Source organism: Astyanax mexicanus, unplaced genomic scaffold (genome assembly GCF_023375975.1).
Source record: "Astyanax mexicanus isolate ESR-SI-001 unplaced genomic scaffold, AstMex3_surface scaffold_31, whole genome shotgun sequence".
In the NCBI taxonomy this organism is placed as follows: Eukaryota; Metazoa; Chordata; class Actinopteri; order Characiformes; family Acestrorhamphidae; genus Astyanax; species Astyanax mexicanus.
The window spans coordinates 4,071,775-4,093,600 of record NW_026040041.1 but is presented as its reverse complement, the minus strand read 5'-3'; the positions used below and the strand labels follow the sequence as shown (position 1 = coordinate 4,093,600).

General features: G+C 37.9%; 2 protein-coding genes and 1 long non-coding RNA gene across 6 annotated transcripts in view; 1 reads left to right on the top strand and 2 right to left on the bottom strand.

Moving 5' to 3' along the window:
- LOC125788897 (uncharacterized) overlaps window positions 1-21,826 on the top strand; it is a 73,529-nt gene that overhangs the window by 38,399 nt on the left and 13,304 nt on the right. The gene's annotated exons all lie outside the window — the stretch shown is intronic.
- LOC125788866 (arp2/3 complex-activating protein rickA-like) lies at window positions 1,033-20,894 on the bottom strand. 4 transcript variants are annotated; one of them, XM_049472800.1, is made up of 11 exons: window positions 20,709-20,894; window positions 16,433-16,687; window positions 13,262-13,534; window positions 11,748-12,029; window positions 11,162-11,275; window positions 10,429-10,473; window positions 8,552-8,611; window positions 4,532-4,591; window positions 4,326-4,358; window positions 2,212-3,052; window positions 1,033-2,162 (listed from the first exon to the last, which is right to left on the bottom strand). In XM_049472800.1, the coding sequence occupies exons 1-10, from the start codon at window positions 20,767-20,769 to the stop codon at window positions 2,214-2,216; spliced, it is 2,022 nt and encodes a 673-aa protein (XP_049328757.1). In that variant the 5' UTR covers window positions 20,770-20,894; the 3' UTR covers window positions 1,033-2,162; window positions 2,212-2,213. The 4 variants fall into 4 exon arrangements, with proteins under 4 accessions (XP_049328757.1, XP_049328756.1, XP_049328758.1 ...); XM_049472799.1 differs by having other exon boundaries at window positions 1,033-3,052; XM_049472801.1 differs by having other exon boundaries at window positions 1,033-3,028.
- LOC125788869 (uncharacterized) lies at window positions 5,429-8,538 on the bottom strand. Its single transcript, XM_049472810.1, has one exon. It carries the CDS (start codon window positions 7,613-7,615, stop codon window positions 5,759-5,761), a length of 1,857 nt encoding a protein of 618 aa, XP_049328767.1. The 5' UTR covers window positions 7,616-8,538; the 3' UTR covers window positions 5,429-5,758.

The window sequence follows — 21,826 nt, the reverse complement described above, 5'->3', positions numbered from 1 at the left end:
ATCCTTATTCCAAACATTTGTTTATTCAGACTAATATTAGTATAGACACTTACATATTTTTGACAAAAAAAAAAATGTCCTGAAGCTTTTTTTTATTATTTAAATCCAACTTTTCTTTTTTTAGTTTGTTTAGGTTTGTTGTGTGTTTGGGGTTTTTGTTTTGATGTGTTTGTGATGTTGGTTGTATATGCTGTGAAATCGACCTATTATTGTGTCTATATTATGCTGTTGGACTGTATTGTATTGTATACAAAAATTCATTTAAAAAAATCCATCGATCTTTAAGTGTGTTCACTGCTAATTTAAATTATACGGAATGTACATTGGTAGTAAATGTATAATTTATCAGTAGTTAAGATGTATCAGTGTGCCAATTACTTTATTCCAGTTTGTATTAGAGTATTATTGTTCTTTAATGTAAATACAGGTGTCCAGTTGTGTTGTTAGCTAGTTTCTATGCTTTTAGATAAGTAACATTGTGCCAATTCATGAATATTCTACAATTGTTAAATGGCTGCAGCAAACTATTTGCCAGTTGTGGTGTTCTATACCTGGCAACCTGGGGTGAGGAAATGGGACTTGGGGAATGGTGATGGGCAGGTTTGTAGCCTTAAACCCCATTCAAATAAGAAAATACTGACTGAAGCTCTGCTGACAAGAGCTGTCGCTGCTTTAACTTTAGCATGATTCTTGAACATCTGATCACAAATCCTGATCATTTTTCACAAAATATCATCCTTATTGTTCCTTTTATGTTGACAAGTGTGGTGTTTCGAAGGTTAAACATTTGCCTGATATAAATGAGTGTACAGTACAGTAGAGTAGTATTTAACCAAAAAAATCAACCTTGAAGGATATCATTTTAATACTAATTTATATAACTCTCTTGCAACAAGTCTTTTCTCATCAATGCTGCATTTATATTACAGTTTGAGTAGTATATTTAAGCTTTTTTCACACTGATTCCAGAAAACTTAAGGAAACATCCTATTACAGTGTTGTGGAAAGGAGGACTCAAAAGCATAGTTTTTTAGATGTATAAATTTATTAATTTATATAATAAATGCACACAAGGTTGAAATCCCACTCAAGGGGATTGTGAGACAGTTTGATACAAGGCACCACTAGAGCTGGGTGAGTGGGCACTGAAACGGCACCTTAAAATGGCTAAAAAGGATAAAAGTAACGAAAAAAATAAAAAACAGAGCTTTCACAGACAGGTTCTTTAACGTGGAGCTGAACACCAGCACATAAACAGTTTGACCAAAGTCAAACAACTTTGACTTTGGTTGACTCTTGTGCTTTGTCTGTCTTTTTTAATCATATTATTTTTTTATTTTCTTCAAATTTACACGACCAATTACCCAACACACTCATGACACCAGGAGGGTGAAGACTAGCACATGCCTACTTTGATACATATGAAGTCAGACTCTGCCTCTTTTTGAGCTGCTGCTGTTGCAGCATTACCGAGTAGCATCACAGCGCTAACACTCAGAGGAAACATCAGCTCACAGACGCAGCCTTGTGCTGATCCACATCACCCTTTGGAGTGATGAGGGGAAAGAGAAGAGCACCATCTACTGTACCCACCCAGAGAGAGCATGGCCAAATGTGCTCTCTGAGGTCTCTAGTAGCTGATGGCAAGCTACATAAGCTGGATTCGAGCAATCTCCTGGTTTTAGTGGCAGCACCTTAGTCCATTGGACCACTCAGAGCCCTTTTGTGGTCTTTTTTGCCTGGTTTTACTTACTTTTCTGTTCTATTTATCTTGTCTTGTCACCAGCTTTTACCGGTCACTCACTCCTCTACAAAGGTGCGACAGAGAACTGAGTTTTTTCCGGGTCATTCATCAGCTGGGAATTCTGGGAATGAGAGTCTTTTCCATGTGATTATTTAAAAAAAATGAAATACTATTTACATAATTTACACACAATTTAACAGTCTGTATAAATCCAGATTTCTGATTCACAACACCAGAAATTTCTGTGCTCAAGTCCCAAAACTGGCAGCTTAGAGTCACGCCTGACGCTGTCAATCTGCCTGCTCCTGAAGCCTTTTAGCAAAAAGACTCAATTTCCCAGCAGCCTCAGTCCCAGAACTACAGAGATTCTGAGAGTCACATGTCTCTTCTCTGCATCACCAAGGATTGGTAACAGGACCTTCACGTGGATTGGTAGCAGGACTTTTTAGATGGATTGGTAACAGGACCTTCAGGTGGATTGGTAGCAGGACTTTTTAGATGGATTGGTAGGAGGATCTTTAGGCGAATTGGTAACAGAACTTTCAGGTGGACTGGCAGCAGGACCTTCAGGTGGATGGGTAGCAGGACCATCAGGTTGACTGAAAGCAGGACCTTCTGTTGGACTGGTAGCAGGACCTTCAGGTGGATGGGTAGCAGGACTTTCAGGTGGACTGGCAGAAGAACCTTCAGGTGGATGGGTAGCAGGACCATGAGGTTGACTGATAGCAGCACCTTCAGTTGGACTGGCAGCAGGACCTTCAGGTGGATGGGTAGCAGGACTTTCAGGCGGACTGGCAGTAGGACCTTCAGGGGGACTGGCAGCAAGACCTTTAGAAGGATGGGTAGCAGGACCTTCAGGTGGATGGGTAGCAGGACTTTCAGGTGGACTGGCAGTAGGACCTTCAGGTACATTGGTAGCAGGACCTTCAGGTGAACTGGCAGCAAGACCTTTAGAAGGATGGGTAGGAGGACCATCAGGTGGACTAGCAGAAAGACCTTTAGAAGGATGGGTAGCAGGACCTTCAGGTGGATGGGTAGCAGGACTTTCAGGTGGACTGGCAGTAGGACCTTCAGGTACATTGGTAGCAGGACCTTCAGGTGGATGGGTAGCAGGACTTTCAGGTGGACTGGCAGTAGGACCTTCAGGTACATTGGTAGCAGGACCTTCAGGTGGACTGGCAGCAAGACCTTTAGAAGGATGGGTAGCAGGACTTTCAGGTGGACTGGCAGCAAGACCTTTACGTGGATGGGTAGCAGGACTTTCAGGTGGACTGGCAGCAAGACCTTTAGAAGGATGGGTAGCAAGACCTTTAGGTGGATTGGCAGAAATATAATTAAATTATATTTTAATATGTAAAACAGCAGAGCAGCAGGATGTGAACAGAAAACACCACAATAACAGAAACAGAACAGATCTTTAATACTGTATTTGAAGATCTTTCACAGGATGGAATAAGACCCTCCTTTCTTCTGATTAAATGATGATCAGATTTTATTCAACCACAGGAACCGAATGTTTAAATACATTCGTGTGATTGGTCTGGATTTTATCTGGATTACTCCATTATAAATGGAGTTTTGTAAGTTTTACAGAGAAAACCATCTTTCACATCTCTGTGGGGAATTTAGTTCTGCTCTTTTTTACAGCATTTAATTCAGAAAAAATCAATATGAAAAATATAAAATATATAAAAATATAAAAAAGCCAAAATAAATAAATCTGTAGGGGGCAAATACTTTATTACGCCACTGTATTTCAACCATGAGAACTGGAGTTATGATAAAAATAAATGATATGCTTTTTATGTATAAATTGTGGCACTTTTTCAATCAAAGCTTCAAAGTAAAAATATTAACACTGTTTACAATGGCTTGCAAAAATATTGATACCCCTTGAACATTTTCATATTTTGTTATGTTACAACCACAGATTGAAATGAGAATAAATTCAATAAATTTAAATTTATAGAGATTTCAATTGATGGACCAACACAAAGTATCACATAGTTGTGAAGTGGAACGAAAATGATTGAAATTAATTAAATAACTAATTAAAGTCTCCAATAAACATTACTGTTCCTTTGAATGAGCTGCTGGTGTATCTTCACAGAATAAACCTGCAGGTCAGTTTCCTCTACGGAGACGCACAAAAGCGCCTCGATGTTAAGATACGAACACGCCAAAGTCAGAGCTCACCTGCCTCTTAAAGGGAATGACAACTGACACACTGATTGGTTTATTTCACATTACGCCCAAAACACACCCATGATTAATTAAGAGAATTAGTACACGTTTTTTTCGCATTCGGAGCTGTGCGAGACATATTTTTTCCACCCTCATAATACCAAAGACACACCAACACGCCCTTAATCAATCCATGCAATGCGCAAAAGACTGGTGCACTACAGATCGCTAAAAAAGAGCCCTATGTGCTACTTTGTGTTGATCTATCACTTAAAATCCATTACATTTAAGTTTGTGGATATACGATGACAAAATAGTTTTTAAAAAATGTTCAAAGGGTATAAATACTTTTGCAAGCCACTGTAAATTATTCTGGATGTAAGGAAGAACATTTTACCTTCATGTTGAAGAAGTGGTTTAGTAATGTGTCCTGGAAAAAAGAAGAAGAGTGGAAGATAATTACTCATCCCCAGTTTTAGAACTCAAGAAATTTATATTTCACTTTAGATGTGATGAAAATCACACACAAACACTACTGTAGATATTTATAATAAGTTTTTATTCCTCAGTTCATGATTAAGTTATAAATTCAGTCCCACCTACCGTTAGTATCATTAATCTGTACATTGCTGGTTGGATGAGATGGTCTATTTCTTCCCCCATCTGTAAATTTCACACAATAATACAGTAATTCACCGACTTATATTAACACTTATTAATCCTGTTCTAAACATCACACACTTCTACACATTAACACTGTTAGTGCAGTCATTTTATCTTCCATCTTTAAAAACAAAAACACCACACAGAAATACCAAACACACTTCCAGGTGTGTGATACACAGTACTATGTATAATTATGTATATAATGTCTAATTAATGCCCACACACATTCCCACTTACCTGTAGAAACATAAACTTTGTCAGTTAAACATGATGTTTCATCTGTCCCCTCATCTGGTAAATACTCGCAATATTACAGTAATGCACCAAATAACATTAATCTGTTAAAGGAGATCTCTGGTGTAAAATGAGGTTTTGTTGTAGTAAAACATGATATAAAGTTCTTACCTTTAATGAAATAGCACAACTCCGTTCTCCCACAGCGTTCAGAGATGTAATATTTTGCCCAGTATTTTATTTTGTTTGTCTAAACACCCTTCAGACTGGGTGATACAGGGCATATTTTGCCTCTGCAGGTAAATCGCATTTAACACTGTTATCCAGCTCAAAGTATCTCCAATCCGGAGAGCCCTGACATTTAAACCGAGACATTAAGAACATTACGCTTATTTAAAACCACTGTTTACAACCTGTAGCATTACCTACATCTCTGGGTGCCGCCATCGAGCTTCTTCGGCACTTTTTAAGTTATTAATGTTACAAAAGTGAGGGGATGGACGTAAGTGCAGAATAATATTTATTAAATTAACAAACTAAAACAAATTAACAAACAAACAAACAAACAAAATAAACCAAAGTTAAACTGAATACATAACTACAAAACACTAAACTTGAAAACAGGAAGCTAACAAACATCAAGAGACATGAAACAAACCTGATCACGGACAGCAAACAAACTAACAAAAGACTAGACAAAGAAGGCTTGAAACAAAGGGGCTTATATACATGAGGAGGGAACAGGAAACTGGAAACACCTGAGGATCAATCAAGAGGGGGCGGGGTTACAAATAACTAATGACAGGGTGGGGCTAGGGCGGAGACAGGACCAAAACACAACAGAAGCACATGGCTGGGAAACATGACAGGTAAACAGAGGGGCAGGAGCACAAGAGACCAAATGAGGGAGAAACGCAACACAGACATGGGCTAAGGTGTTACATCACCCCCCCTCAGCGGCGCCACTACCAGAGGCGCCGGGAGAGGGAACAGAGAACAAGACAAGACGATGGAACTCATGACAAAACAGGAGACTGGACTATGAATGGAAAAAAAGACTGGACAGGGGCTGAGACTGGACAGGGGACAAGGACTGGACAAAAGACTGAAGATGGGACAAGGACTGGACAAAAGACTGGACAGGGGGCTGAGACTGGACAGGGGACAAGGACTGGACAAAAGACTGGACAGGGGGCTGAGACTGGACAGGTGACAAGGTCTGGACAGGGGGCTGAGACTGGACAGGGGACATGGACTGGACAAAGGACTGGACAAAAGACTGGACACGGGGCTTAGACTGGACAGGGGACACAGACTGGACAGAGGAGTGGACACTAGACAGGGACTGAGACTGGACAGGGGGTTGAAACACAGACTGGACAGGGGACACAGACTGGACAAAGGGCTGAGACTGGACAGAGGAGTGGACAGTAGACTGGACAGAGGGCTGGACATACACAGGGACGGAGACTGGACAGGGGGTTGAAACACAGACTGGACAGTGGCCGGGAACTGGGACTGGACAAGACTGGGCAGGGGAACTGGGACAAATACACTTACTGGGACTGACACGAATATGGTGATAGGGACGGGAATAGAAAAACCACTGGGGACAGGAACGGGAACAAACACAGACACGGGGACCAGGACAGGGAGAGACATGGGTACAAATACACACATAGACTGGAGCCCAGGACTGGTGAAGTTCAAAGTCTGCGGAACCAGCCTGGGCAGAGTTCGAGGGGTTGAAGCAGGAGATCTTGGAGCAGGTCTGGAAGCACACGACCTGGGGGTGTGCTTATTTCTGGGAGCAGGCACAGGGACGGCCGGAGCCGCGGGCACAGGGTCAGAGGCGGCCGGAGCCGCGGGCACAGGTTCAGAGGCGGCCGGAGCCGCGGGCACAGGTTCAGAGGCGGCCGGAGCCGCGGGCACAGGGTCAGAGGCGGCCGGAGCCGCGGGCACAGGGTCAGAGGCGGCCGGAGCCGCGGGCACAGGGTCAGAGGCGGCCGGAGCCGCGGGCACAGGGTCAGAGGTGGCCGGAGCCGCGGGCACAGGGTCAGAGACAGTGGGTACCACATGGGCGGCAGGCACTGCAGACACAGGAACAGGGGCGGCGGGCATCGCTGGTACTGGAGCTAAAGCCGGGGCAGCGGGAGCTGCTGGTGCTGGAGCTGAGGCTGTAGCAGCGGGAGCTGCTGGTGCTGGAGCTGGAGCAGGCATAGCGGGTGCAGCTTGAGCCGGCGCGGCGGGTGCAGCTTGGGCAGGCGCGGCGGGTGCAGCTTGGGCAGGCGCGGTGGGTGCAGCTTGGGCAGGCGCGGCGGGTGCAGCTTGGGCAGGCGCGGCGGGTGCAGCGGTCAGCGCAGAATCGGTGGAAGCCACGGGCAGCGTTGAAGCAGAGGCGGCGGAAGCCGCGGGCAGCGTTGAAGCAGAGGCGGCGGAAGCCGCGGGCAGCGTTGAAGCAGAGGCGGCGGAAGCCGCGGGCAGCGTTGAAGCAGAGGCGGCGGAAGCCGCGGGCAGCGTTGAAGCAGAGGCGGCGGAAGCCGCGGGCAGCGTTGAAGCAGAGGCGGCGGAAGCCGCGGGCAGCGTTGAAGCAGAGGCGGCGGAAGCCGCGGGCAGCGTTGAAGCAGAGGCGGCGGATGCCGCAGGCAGCGCTGGATCTGGGGAGGATGGATCACCTACAAGGGAGGTACTGTGCAGGTACTCTTCAAGTACTTTGAGTGCCACAAAAGTCCAGCAATCCTCTCCCAAATCCTCCCTACCTCTGCGGATATATTCTGCTACGTTCATAATTTTGGTCTAGTCTTATGTTACAGAAGTGAGGGGATGGACGTAAGTGCAGAATAATATTTATTAAATTAACAAACTAAAACAAATTAACAAACAAACAAACAAAATAAACCAAAGTTACACTGAATACATAACTACAAAACACTAAACTTGAAAACAGGAAGCTAACAAACATCAAGAGACATGAAACAAACCTGATCACGGACAGCAAACAAACTAACAAAAGACTAGACAAAGAAGGCTTGAAACAAAGGGGCTTATGTACACGAGGAGGGAACAGGAAACTGGAAACACCTGAGGATCAATCAAGAGGGGGCGGGGTTACAAATAACTAATGACAGGGTGGGGCTATGGCGGAGACAGGACCAAAACACAACAGAAGCACATGGCTGGGAAACAGAGGGGCAGGAGCACAAGAGACCAAATGTGGGAGAAACATGACAGACATGGGCTAAGGTGTTACAATTAAAGCCTCGTTTTAAATGTCAGGGCTCTCCAGATTCTAGCAAGGAGGTTTGGAGCTACTTTAAGCTGAATAATGATGAAAAAAGCGATTTACCTGCAGGGGTAAATTATGCCCAGTATCACCTGGTCTGAAGGGTGTTTGGACAAATAGAATAAAAACTTCTGGATCTCAGAAAGGTTATTACTCGTTATCATGTTTTACCACACCTAACATCTATTTTACATCAGAGTTCTCCTTTAATTCATCTGTTCTAAAAAACACATACTTCTTCAAGGTTTTTTAACAACACACACTTGTATAAAGGTTTACAGTCTCTAAATCACAAAACACATTGAACATAACTGCAGTAAGATCAAACTTAAGATTTTCTTCAGATGTGATGAAAATCACACACAAACCATACCGTAGGTATTTATAATACCTCAGAGTTTTTAAGCTCATCATAAAGTTGGAAATACAATCGCACCTACCAGTAAATCCTTCAGCCTGTTCCGTGCTGGTTTTATGGTATTGAACGTAATTTCTCCTATCTGTAAAATTCAGACAATATTACAGTAATCCACCAACCTTTATTAACATTCATTCTGTTCTAAACATCATGCCCTGGGCCTTACTGCATCTTTCATATTAAAGAACACAAAAAAAACATACTAGTAAAACTATACACCAAAACTCTCAGGCAGTGGGTGATATAACTACTGACTTTATTACACCAGTATCTCTGCTATCATTAAAATATTCTGCAAACTGTTAATCATATATACACAGTGTTGGGCACGTTACTTTGAAAAAGTAATTAGTTATAGTTACTCGTTACTTCTCCAAAAAAGTAACTGAGTTACTAACGGAGTTACTCCACTATAAAAGTAATTAGTTACCAGTAAAAGTAACTATGCGTTACTTTTTATTATTCGCCCGTCAAAAAAAGGAAATCAATTATGCATTTACTATTATTATTAGAAAAAAAAAAAATAACAAACGAAAATGAACCCAAAATGTTGACAAAAATATAATCTAACGAATTTCAAAAAAAACAAACGAAATTCTCCACACAACCAAAGAAAATTACTAAAACTTGTAATACTGAAAAAAGCGGAAAAACGCGTCTGGGGATGGAGTTAAACAAACCAAGCCACACTCAAAGGAAATATGTATATATAAACAAAACAAAATAATGGACAAAAACAACAATCTAATGACCGTTAAAATGGTATTAATATAACAGCTTCACTAAAAGAGAATAGAGGTTAGATCGGCCCAAAAAATCTGACCCGACCCAGCCCGAGCCCGTGCACGTTCTGCCCAAGCCCGACCAAACCCGAACCATAAACTGTCATTATGAGCCCGACCCGATCCGCCCCATAAACTAGCTGTTTTCGGGCTGATTGAATGAGCGAAATATTTTTCATTTTTATTATAGTTAAATTTTATTTAGTTTTTATTTTTTCTGCTCAGTAAGTTTTTGGGTGGGCTTGCTAGCGCGAGCGCTTTACACAAGAACTAACGGACCACGAGGTGCCGCGCGCTCGGCACAACAACTCCCGCTGTACAACTCCGCTGTACAACAGCGCTTATAAATAAATTAAACACGAAAATGAGGGTATTCTATCAGTAATTTCAGTTCGTTTTAGTTAGTTTTATAAACACAAAATACAGTTCGAGATAGTTATGTTTTTCCTTTTAATTACCGTTTTTATTAGATTCAGTTAACACAAATGTTTTTCACTTTCAATTTTCGCTATTTCGTTCGCTTTAGTGAACAATAATAATTGGTTACTTAGCAACATTGTGATTATCACACCAGAGCTTTATATAAAATAAAAATAGGAGCCTGATTTCGGGTCGGTCCTCGGGTCAGGTCGGGTTCGGGCAGAGAATCTGAGCTCTAAAAGAGAAAGCAGCAGCACCACAAAAACCGGAGCAGCTAAAAAGAGCTTAACGTCCTTAATTCGGAACTTGGCCTGTCCACGGCAATCACTGAATTAATTAGAGCAGCAAATCGTCACAATTGTGCCTCACTTCACCACGCCAAACCACAGGCACAGCGGCCAGAAGCTCAAGTTCACCGGACAGAGGAGGGGTTAACCAGGGCAAAGCGAAGTTAAAAAAAAAAAAAGTTCATAGAGCGGCTAAAGTAACGTGCAGTAACGGGGTGTCGGAAATGGTAACGGCGTTATAGTTACAGTCATAGTAATTAGTTAGATTACTCGTTACTGAAAAAAAGTAACGGCGTTAGTAACGCCATTAGTTTTAACGCCGTTACTCCCAACACTGTATATACATATGTATTTTACTTTGATTATTATTAAATAAAGGACACAGAAACATTAAATACAGTCTGACCTACCTGTAGCACCACCATTGCTGATTTGTCCACCAGAAATATTGCGTCCTGTTAAATCCAAAACAATATTACAGTATAAAAAATCTAATTTATATTAACACTCATTTATCCTTTAACAATTAATTTACACTTCTAAGCATCAATTAATCTATGATGTATGGTGTATGATGGTGATTGATGGATCTATAGGTCACTATGTGTATTTTTCTGGTTTTCTGGCTAACTTGTCTTACTTTGTTATCTGTGATCTGATTATAGTGAGGCTGTGTTTACAGGTTTATTGAACACTGCACTGCTTCTCAAAATATTTCTTAGATGTTCATCATGAAGTTGGAATCAATCCCACCTACCATTAGTAGTTTCAGACTTTCCCCTGCTGGTTTTATTTAATTGATGGTTATTTCTCCTATGTGTGAATTGCACACAATATTACAATAATTTCCGAGACAGATAAATATATACACTGTAAATGAATACATTTTTGTTCCTTTTTGAATTTCACTACCGTCTGACCTTTTGAATCTGAATCTATCAAAATCTTAAATCTTATTCTGTGATTAATTGTGATTTCACAGAAAAATGTTGTGATTAATCCAATTATATAATTTTTAATCAGTTAAGAAATTATTAATTAATTATTATTATTTATTTTTATTTAAAGAAAAGGCAGATTACAATACTTTAGAACTAACAATGAGAGGAGATAGAGGGTGTGTAATAAATCAGACCTACTCACGTTTTTTTTTTCTGTTTTTTAGAGCACAGAAGAGCACAAGACCACAAAATAGGATCACCACAGCCACCACAGCCACTGCAACTCCAACAATGAACCCCACTGAGACTTTATCTTCTGAGAACACAAACCAAAGTAAAGCATTAGTTAAACTCAAATACTCTCTATAAAATATGATATACTGATATATACTACTACTGACAAACTGTAGTGATTGTGTAATATCTACTAACAGTACAGAGAGTCTGAGGGATGTGAAATGTACAGTAAAACATCTTAATACATTTTAAATTGTGACTCAAATTCTAAAATATTCTGTTCACGTAACATGCAAGTTTGCACCAAGTACACAGCTTAGGGTTAAAATACTATAAAGCATATACAGTTTTTGTAACATTTTAATTAAATACATATTTTCTACCACTGTTTATTTTACTGCATCATATTGTACTGATTTTCAAGACGTTGAATTTAAACCTGATAAGTGATCTGATAACTATAAACTATGCATGGTGATGCTAATGTTTTGTAAGTTTACATCTTAATAAGAGCATGTACTAAAATATTAGTAAAGTATACATATATTTACCCCATTTTTCAATTTTTGGTTCTGTAAGGGAGCTGTGAGACACGTAACACTCGTACTGGTCTTTCTCATCTTCCAGTATCTCCACACTCTTCCTCAGCTGGTAGGTTCCATTGTGATTGGGTCTGACTCCAGAAGATGTGATCAGATGATCAGGAATTTCAGTGGTGAACTTCATCAGACTCATCTTCACGTCTTTGGGGTAGAATCCAGTGGCCATGCAGGTCAGGATCAGTTCACTCGAATCACTTACTGATTTATTTTGAAATATGTAAACAGTAGGAGCTAAGGACAGAAAACACAAGGAGCAAGTATTCAATTTAAATCTCTGTCAGATTTCAGATATCTATAAAAACATAGATAACATAGATCATTTTACATCACATTTTGATACATTAATGCCTGCATGTTTTTTATAATAAAATATAAATTTTAATAATAAACGAACTATCCCTAGTGAAAAAATTAGATTAAAGTATACTAAGCATTATTATTATGCAATAGTGCACTATGATCTTGTAGCCTCATTATTATTAATCAATATATTTAAAGAGTGATAAAGTGAAACAACTTTTTTTTGTACTTATAATACTTTAATTACAGTATAAAAATAGTATAAATGTCTTACTGAAATTGTGCCAAGTGTACTTAACTGTACTAAAATGGATCTATTTTAAATATACTTAAGTAACATTTAAACTACTTCATGTATATAACCCCATATTTTAAATATGCTTACACTAAAATACTATAATACATTTAATAATGAGTATCACTATTTATTATACACCAGATATATTAACACTGTACTAAGAATTGATGTTGTTAAATATATGAGTACAAATATACTTCTTGTTCCTGTCGTTTGTAAGTAGCACACATCTAGTATACTTTGTTGGGTATAAAAACGTATTTTAATATACTGTACTACAATTTTTAGCGTGTTACATGATTACTTTCATTTTTAAAAATTAGTTGTAGTAATTTAATTGAACTAAAAAGGTGTATGATACATTAAGTACTTTAAGTGAACTACTGTAACAGTGGTTTTTAACACTTTGATAAAAATGTACAAAAGTATATATCTGGAAATAAGTATTTTAGAAGTATATTGAATTATATTAAACTAAAAGTGTACTTCTTAGTAGTCTATTTATTTGGATGATACTCTCTACATGCTGAGACGTCTAATATTACCCTAAATATCAGTTTAAATATATATCATTTATTGATCCTGCTAATTTTATGTGGTTGCAAAATTGTTTTTATAGTGTGTTTTTTTGGAGGTGACAATCTGTGATGTATGCTCAGATTTTTCTCCAGTGTGAATTTTACTTAATTTTACTACCCCACGTCCACATGTAAAACTAAAAGTATCTCATCATTAGGCCCAGTTTTAAGTGGAGTTTAACCAAATGCATTATAGTAAAGAGGAAATATATTTAGGGACATATAGTAATTGATATTTTAAATAATAATAATTATTTGCACATAACAAAAAGCCTCCAGATACTCACAGTGACTGGGTGTGAGGTCAGTAGTATTGTAATTTAAATACATCTTCAGCATCTCCTCACACTGCACACATTTCTCAACAGCAAGTTGGCGATATTGTTGATTCCATAGCTGCTCCATCTCTGGATTCTTCTTATTCTCTGGTGTTAACCACGTTTTAGAAGTGCAGTTAAAATAAATCAAGTTTTCACCATCAAAACCGAATTCATTACTGCTAAAAACGGGAGCATGTCTTTCACCCTCACAGCTGAGGTTCCACTGAAGAACATGACCAACTGAAACAGAAGAAGAGAAATAAGGTTGCGTTATTCGTGAGCACAGTGGATCGTTCAGATGCTGTAGAACCAAAATTATTTATTTATTTATTTATTGGATCCCCAATAGCTTATTCCTGGGTTCCTACTTAAATAAATAATAATAATAATAATTCCATCAAAGATTAAAAAAATCTTCATTAAGTACAATGACAGAGCTTAAACGAAGAATTGACAAAAACAAAATAATCGCTTTGTTCTAGAAGGCACTTAAATAAAATCAACTCCTGGATATTACAGTCCGCTAATACTGTACAGTATGTAGATTTTAGATAATATAAAATACTGTTATTGCTGTGTAGTGCTGGGTGGTATGACGAAAATGCATATCACTTTATTTTTCAAGATTCAGATTTTTATTATTATTATTTGTACTGTCTTATTATTTTTTGCAACACTGGGTTTTAGTATAGGTTTGTGAGTTACTCTATTGTTAATAGTACATATAATATAAAACATGAATGCTTTATATTAAGGCTTTGATTAGTATTGGGTTTACTTTGTCCCACAAAATATATACACAATATGTGAAGAAATCAGACTTTATTATCAGAAAAACAGCTGAAGAATGTAAACAATAGACCTTAGGAAGAGATACTTCAGCAAAATTTAACACAATTTCCTTTACAGAACTAAATATTTAACATAGATCCATAAACACTATAAAAAAACTAAAATATTCAATGTTTAAGAATATACTACAATCAAACAGCATGAAATAGAAACAATAATTGGTCAGATTTGCAGCATATACAACCAACATCACAAACAAACAACAAACCTAAATAAACACACAGAAAAAAAGAAAAGCAGGATTCAAATAAAATTTAAAAGCTTCAAAAGATCGATGCATTTACGACTTTTTTTAGTTTTAGTTTGTTAAAAAGAAGTCAATTTAGTGCATATAATTATATATAAGTCTGAATAAACTAACGTATGGAATAAGGGGAATTTTTGTGTATATAGAATTTACCTAAAATTATAATTATCTTTACTATAAATCTCTCCTTGTGGTCAAATAAAGGGTCTTTAAAAATATACAATATATATTGAACTTTGAGAGGATTGTTTTAAATCAACCTCCTCTTTAAGCAATCCAAAAAGAGCAAGAAAACACACAATAAAAAATAAGTATTCAATGGCTCCTTTACAGAAAACACACACATCACTTATATTTAAAAAAACTACACAAAATAGCATTAACCGGGTAGCACCTATGAAAGATTTTATTTAGCAGTTCTTTTATTTTGTTATTGAAAACATATTTGTACGCACATTCTTAATAAATTTCTTGTTCCTAATAACATTATTATAAAAGCTTGTTATGCTAACTGGCTAGCTGTGACAGTGTGCTTCTTTGGCGATGCTGTTCTACACATCACCCCACAGTGTCTCTAGTGGTATAATAATAATTAACTTTATTTATATAGCACCTTTCATATATAAAAACGCAGCTCAAAGTGCTTAACATTTTACACAGAGAAAGAGAGTAAAAAATAGTGCACAAGAAAGCAAGACATAAAAAAAAATTAAAATGAACATTAATAAAATATAATACTCAAAAAGAGATGAATGAAAATTATAATAGAATAAAAATACAGTCAAAACCAGACAGGTAAAAATACGAATTAATTAAAAGCTAGAAAAAAATAAGATAATAATAGAGTCAAAATAAAATAAAATAATAAAAGTTATAATAATAAATAAATAATAAGAAGGATCTAAATAAACGCTAGAAAAATAAAAAATAAGGTCTTATTAAAAGCTAATGTAAAAAAGATATGTTTTTTTTCTTAAAAAGCTCAAGTAACAGAGAGTGCTTGATGAATATTTATTGGTAATGTGTTCCAGATTTTTGGCGCATAAAAACAGAAAAAACGCTTCTCCACTATTTTTTTTTTAATACCGGGAATCTGGAGGAGTTTATCAGTTGATGATCTTAAGACACATACTCAAGAACATATTCAATCAGCATTTCAGAGATGTATGAAAATCTAGTAATAAAATCTTAAACTTAATTCTAAAAGAAACAGGTAACCAGTGGAGGGCAGCTAAAATTGGTGTAATATGGTCGTGTTTTTTAGTTTGTGTTAATATTATTGCTGCTGTATTTTGCCCCAGCTGGAGTTTATTTATTGTAGCTTTAGGAAGTCCTGTTTGTAGTGCAGTGCAGTCGTCAATGCAAGAAAAAACAAATCGGCGCTGTCCATTGAAATACACTTATCTCCAAAATAGCAACTTTACAGGAGAGAGAAAAAACCTTGTAAACTTTCAATGAAATTCAATGTAAAAAGAGTTTATTTCAGGTCATTTTGAAGAGTTTCTATTGGTCCGTTCATCAAGAAATTTTGGCACAGTGTAAGGGACAGTTTGTCTGTTAAAATTATGTAGTAAACCAAAAATCCACAAGAATTAAGTGTTTTTTGTTGGACAGCGAACATATGCACCTATCAGTTTTTTTTTAACTAAGGATGAGATCTCACTTGTGCAAATGGTATGGCAGTATGTAGAAAAATGCATACTGGTTTTAATTTCCCCTCCCAGCACTAATATAAATACTGATATTGTAGTGATTACTGGAAGCAATGTCATTTGACAAGTGCATTTGTCTAATGTCCAGTTAGATAGGTAACCCCCCCCCCCCCAAAGGGATTTTTGCACTGTTAAAAATTATGAATAATCAACAAAATCCTACCTGTTGACCCTTTAAACAATCTACATCAAGCTGTTTAAGCCTTTCTGCAAATCCAACTACAACTGTCAAACTATTTTCTTACAATCGTTTTCTGTTAAATACAAGCAACGGCATCACAGGATGTGAATTCCAAAAATATAAATAAGTAAACACTGTTTTCTTACCTGATTTATTAACACTGCTCTGTATATTGATGACCTTGTTCATCCATTGTCTGTCACCGTCCGACCACGTAGTGCTTTTAATCCAGTCAGTCTCTGAAATCTTCAGCCAGTGTGGTTTAGGAGTTTTATTAGGATCTGCACTGTTGTAGAAGTATATCTGTGTGTCGTTCAGCAGAGTTACAACAGTGCAGTCGTAGAGATTAGATTCAGAGTTTGTGTACTGCATGGTGTAGCAATAATTCAGCGATAATTTCTCTGTGGAGAAACAGGGAAAAAAGAAGATTTTAACCAAACATCAAGGACGCATACAGTTCCACCCCTCTCCCTCCGCTCGGCCGCTCTGATCACAACCTGGTCTATCTTGATTCTGACTACATACCCATGGTGAATAAACAACCACCTACTGTGAGATATGTAAAGAAATGGTCTGATGAGGCCAGTCTGGCTCTAAATCACTGTTTCGAGTCTACAGACTGGGAACTGCTGTGTGGCTCTCATGAGGGGGACATTGACAATATCACTGACTGTGTTACAGAATATATTAATTTCTGTGTAGAGAACACTGTGCCAACAAGGAGGGTACGGTGTTTTTCCAATAATAAGCCCTGGGTTACCCCCGATCTTAAAGCTCTGCTGAACAAAAAGAAGCAAGCTTTTAAATCAGGTGACAGAGATGAACTGAAAAAAGGTTCAGAGGGAACTTAGGGTGGAAATTAGGAGGGGCAAGGACTGCTACAGGAGGAAGCTGGAGGAGCGCCTTCAACAGAACAATGCCAGAGAGCTGTGGAGAGGCCTAAAGACCATCTCTGGCCACAGCAAGGAAAGTGGGAGGGGGCCTAAGTCAGGAGATAGGGAGTGGGCAAATGAGTTGAATCTGTTTTTCAACAGATTTGACACCTCTCCTGCACCCGTCTCTTTCTCACCTCAGAATACTGACCTACTGCATCACACTTCTCCCTCTTGTGTCGTGACATCTTCAGTGCTTTTCCCTAAAACTACTCCCCTCCCTACTAAGGCGGCACCACCCACCTCCATTCCTGCAAGTCTCATTACTCCTGCTCTTCTCATTACATCTGAACAGGTGAAGTGTGAGCTGAGGAAGACCAAGGCTCATAAGGTGGCTGGCCCTGACGGTATCTGCCCTAGATTGCTCAGGGATTGCGCGGACCAACTTTGTGATGTATTGCAATTCATCTTTAACCAGTGCTTTTAACACCATCCAGCCAACACTGCTGAGAGAGAAATTGCTGAACGCCGGAGTGGACAGCTCTCTCACTGCTTGGACCATCGACTACCTGACCAACAGACCACAGTATGTGAGGCTAAGCGACTGTGTGTCAGACGTGGTAGTCTGCAGTACAGGTGCTCCTCAAGGAACTGTCCTCTCTCTGTTCCTCTTTGCTCTTTATACCTCAGACTTCAGACACAACTCTGCCAGCTGTCATCTCCAGAAGTTCTCTGATGACACAGCCATTGTTGGCTGTGTGTCTGAGGGCAGCGATCTGGAGTACAGGGAGATCATCACAGACTTTGTTGACTGGTGCACAAGGAACAATCTACGCATAAATGCCAGCAAGACAAAGGAGATGGTGATTGACTTCCGTAGGAAGGCCACACCCACATTACCAGTGAACATCCTGGGTTTGGACACTGAGACCGTGGAGGAGTATAAGTACCTGGGAGTTCACCTTAATAATAAACTGGACTGGTCCACACACACCAATGCCCTGTACAAGAAGGGCCAGAGTCGACTCCATCTTCTGAGGAGTCTAAGGTCCTTTAATGTGTCTAGGGCTCTGCTTAAGACTTTTTATGACACTGTGGTGGCCTCTGCAGTGTTTTACGCTGTGGTCTGCTGGGAGAGCGGCTGCACAGCTCGAGACAGGAGTAAACTGGAAAGGTTGGTCAGGAGGGCCAGTTCAGTAGTGTCCTGCAGTCTGGACTCTGTTGCTAAGGTGGGAGAGAGGAAGATGTTGGCTAAACTGACATCCATTTTGAACAACACATCTCACCCTCTCTATGATACAGTGAGCTCTCTAAGCAGCTCCTTCAGCAGCAGGCTACGGCTGCCACAGTGCAGGAAGGAACGCTTCAGAAGGTCCTTCCTCCCATCAGCAGTGAGACTGTACAATAATAGCCTACAGTAATATATAAAATTCTATATTTTCTCTGGTTCTTATGTATATTAGTATTCTGATTGTGTTTTAAATTATGTTAGTTATTGTTATGTTGCCCTTTGTTGCACAATTTGCCCTTTTACTTTTTATTTAAATAGAAGTATACTTTTTTAGTTACTGATTATGCACATTGATTTTGTCTTGCTGCTGTAACAAGTCAATTTCCCCTTTGGGGGATCAATAAAGTCTTATCTTATCTTATCTTATCTTAGCGCCACTGGTGATCTTACATATTATTTTAAGGACTTAATTTTTTTTTTTTTTCATTTTTTTAACTGTATATTTTGCTGTATTATTTTTACACCATTTTAAGTCAGGTAAGTAATTCCACTCTTTAAAAGCTCTGTGGATCACACTGTTCTACACATGTAGTTAGTTTGAACTTTTAGTCATTTAAATTAGTGCTGTGTTGAACATTTAGTGATATTGCTTTCTTTCTCTTTTATCTGCTCTATTTGACAATAAAGATTAACTGGATGTTTTTAGCTCGTGTATTCTTTATAAATATTCACTGTTTAGTTCTTCTTCAGGTAAAAACGACTATAATAATGATATAAAAACAAAAATAAAACAATGACAGTGCCATCAGCTGACTGTTAAACCACAAATATTCATTTTATATTTTATATTTTGATATGAGCAACTTGTGTCTGGTTAATTTTTTTACATTTGAATATGTGTTGATAAATGAGAATTAATTAATTTTAATGAATGATTAACAAGTACAGCACTGATTAAAAAGTATGTAATTATTTTCATGCACTTATTGCCACTCTTTCTCTGAACACCACTGAACACCACTGTAGGAAAGTATATATACATATAACTATAATAACTATATTTTCTACTTTTATCTTTATGTGGTATACTTGGCGAGGAGCAAAGAAAGAATTTCATTGTACGTGGAAACTTGTTTCTTACTGTGCACATGACAATACTCTCTTTGAATCTTGAATATAGTATGCTTCTACTTGCTTTTAATGTATATTGCTTGTAATGGGTGGATTTGGGTAGATATGTCCCCCCTAAAATTATATTATTAAGGCAGAAAAAGCAGAAATTGTTAAAAAAAAAGAATTTGAAAGCACATTTAGCAGGACTGAAGCAGGAGCAGGATCCAATAAATAAATACATAATTAAATAAATAAATAAATAAATAAATAAATAAATAACCAATTCTGTTGTTATTTATTTAAGATATTAAGTGTAATAACTGATCACCTAACAAACCCACATCTCTGTACATATATAAAATATATATTTAAATTTTATCCAAAGAACAATAAGGAAAGTCAAATAGAAGACAAAGCAGGAGAAGCAGGTCGAGCTACAGGGTGTGAGGCGACATTTTAAAATTGACTCATGATTGATTTGAATTGAATAAATAATTTTAAAAAATAGATAAATAGATAAAGAACAGAGTAAATGTGAATAAAACAGTGTGCTTAGTTCCTCGTTAGGCCTTCAGAAGGCCTTCATAGTGTATATTCATCTCTGTGATCCCAATGACAGAAAACGTTCTCTCAATTTTACCCAGCTAAGTGTGATTAACTGTAATTCCGCAAATGTTGTTCTAAGTCACTATATAGTGACTATAGTGACCCCCCCCCCCCCCCACCCCCCCACCCCCCATTGTTAAACCCGATCCAACGCCGCCTTTGGCTATAACGATCCATCACAATCCAAAATGCCACTACACGACGTGTCGGCAATGCATTTCTGTTCTTGCTGTCTGAGTTTCGGTATTTAGACGCTTCAGATCTATGATCTAGGTTTTTATATTAGAGTTCCAATAGAGTACATCAAGAATTTTACCAAATATAAACGTATTTACCTGCAGTTTCCGCTAAAGAAATTCGACACCGACCGACTAGATTACTTTCGCTTTCTTCATTTCCGACTTAAACCTTTTTAATTCAAGTTCAATAAACTCAAAGTTCAATAAAAGTTGTATTAAATGAACACAATCTCACAGTAAAGCTCTGTATCAGGACTATAACTGCAGTATGTAACTCTGTTAAATATCTACATGTACGTTAAAAAACAAAATCGGTAAAAGTGAAAGTATTTATTAAACTCTGAAACAGATTAAAATTTACCTCCAGTCACGATCAGGAGAAAGCTGAACAGCAGAAGAGCTGTGATAGATCTCATCATCATCTCCTCGCATTATTATAAACACAGAAATAAACCATTTATAATAGAAATAATACTAGTCGGAAAAAGTTCCCTGAACTCCGAGAGCCGGAAAAATGAGAAAAAAAATCGAATCTATGATTCGGCTCTTTTAAGTGGACAGTGAACCGACTCATTTATCTGAACAAACGATTCTTGTGTTGAAAAAAAACTCAGTGGATGAAGAATAAACACTGCGTACATATATATGTATACAATACATGTTATTATTGGTCTTCTCCCATAAACAGACCAGTCCAAACTGGTCAACCAACATGATTAACAATATCTAAACCATCAATCCGCCTTCTTTCACCACCTTTACCACCCAAAACTAGCTTTATATAGTTTAAATATTTTTAGCAGGGGATAAATAAATATATATTTATTTATAAGCGGTAAATTAGAGATTGGTTTTGATTATTAAAATATAATCTTACCAAGCTATTGTTCAGTATTCTATCACCCTGATCATTACCATCAATTATCTAATCTTATGATGTAGACAGTCATGTATATTTATTATAAATAGTTCTTAACACAATATAAACTACCACAGTTCAATATTAATGATTTTGATGATTGAAAAAACAAGGATACGCTACTGAAAAAGGAGTCGTTTGCAGCCAGCTGAAAGAATCGACTCCTTCGGTTCACTGAATCACTGTAGAGATTAATACCCTCACTGCGTCACTTCTGGAGAGGGTGTGTTTATATGCTACTGTCAGGTGGCCAGGCAAAATAAATAAACAAACACTTTTTACTGATTTTACTTTCTTTTTTTTAGTCTATTGTATCAGATATAGAAACAGCATATGTTATACAAGAAATGCAATTCTGTGTTTCCATCATTATATACCTGTGAAGGGTGACCATATGAGAATATATAGTTTATATAGTGTATAGTTTTGATTTGTAATGTATGTATTCGTGATGCATTAGAAAATAGTATGATCAAATGGTTTAATTCACATTTAATTTGCATACAGGTGTAATTTAGAATAGATATACAAATTAGTTGTATGAACAGGATAATTGTCTT

Bases quoted from the DNA above. Each gene is read 5' to 3' on its own strand.
- LOC125788869 (XM_049472810.1), bottom strand. From the start codon at position 7,615: ATGAACGTAGCAGAATATATCCGCAGAGGTAGGGAGGATTTGGGAGAG.
- LOC125788866 (XM_049472799.1), bottom strand. From the start codon at position 20,769: ATGATGATGAGATCTATCACAGCTCTTCTGCTGTTCAGCTTTCTCCTG. The intron at 10,474-11,161 runs GTGAGTAGGTCT...TGGATTTAACAG, and splicing joins AAAAAACAGAAAAAAAAAAC to GACGCAATATTTCTGGTGGA. The intron at 4,359-4,531 runs GTAGGTGGGACT...TCTTTTTTCCAG, and splicing joins ACAGATTAATGATACTAACG to GACACATTACTAAACCACTT.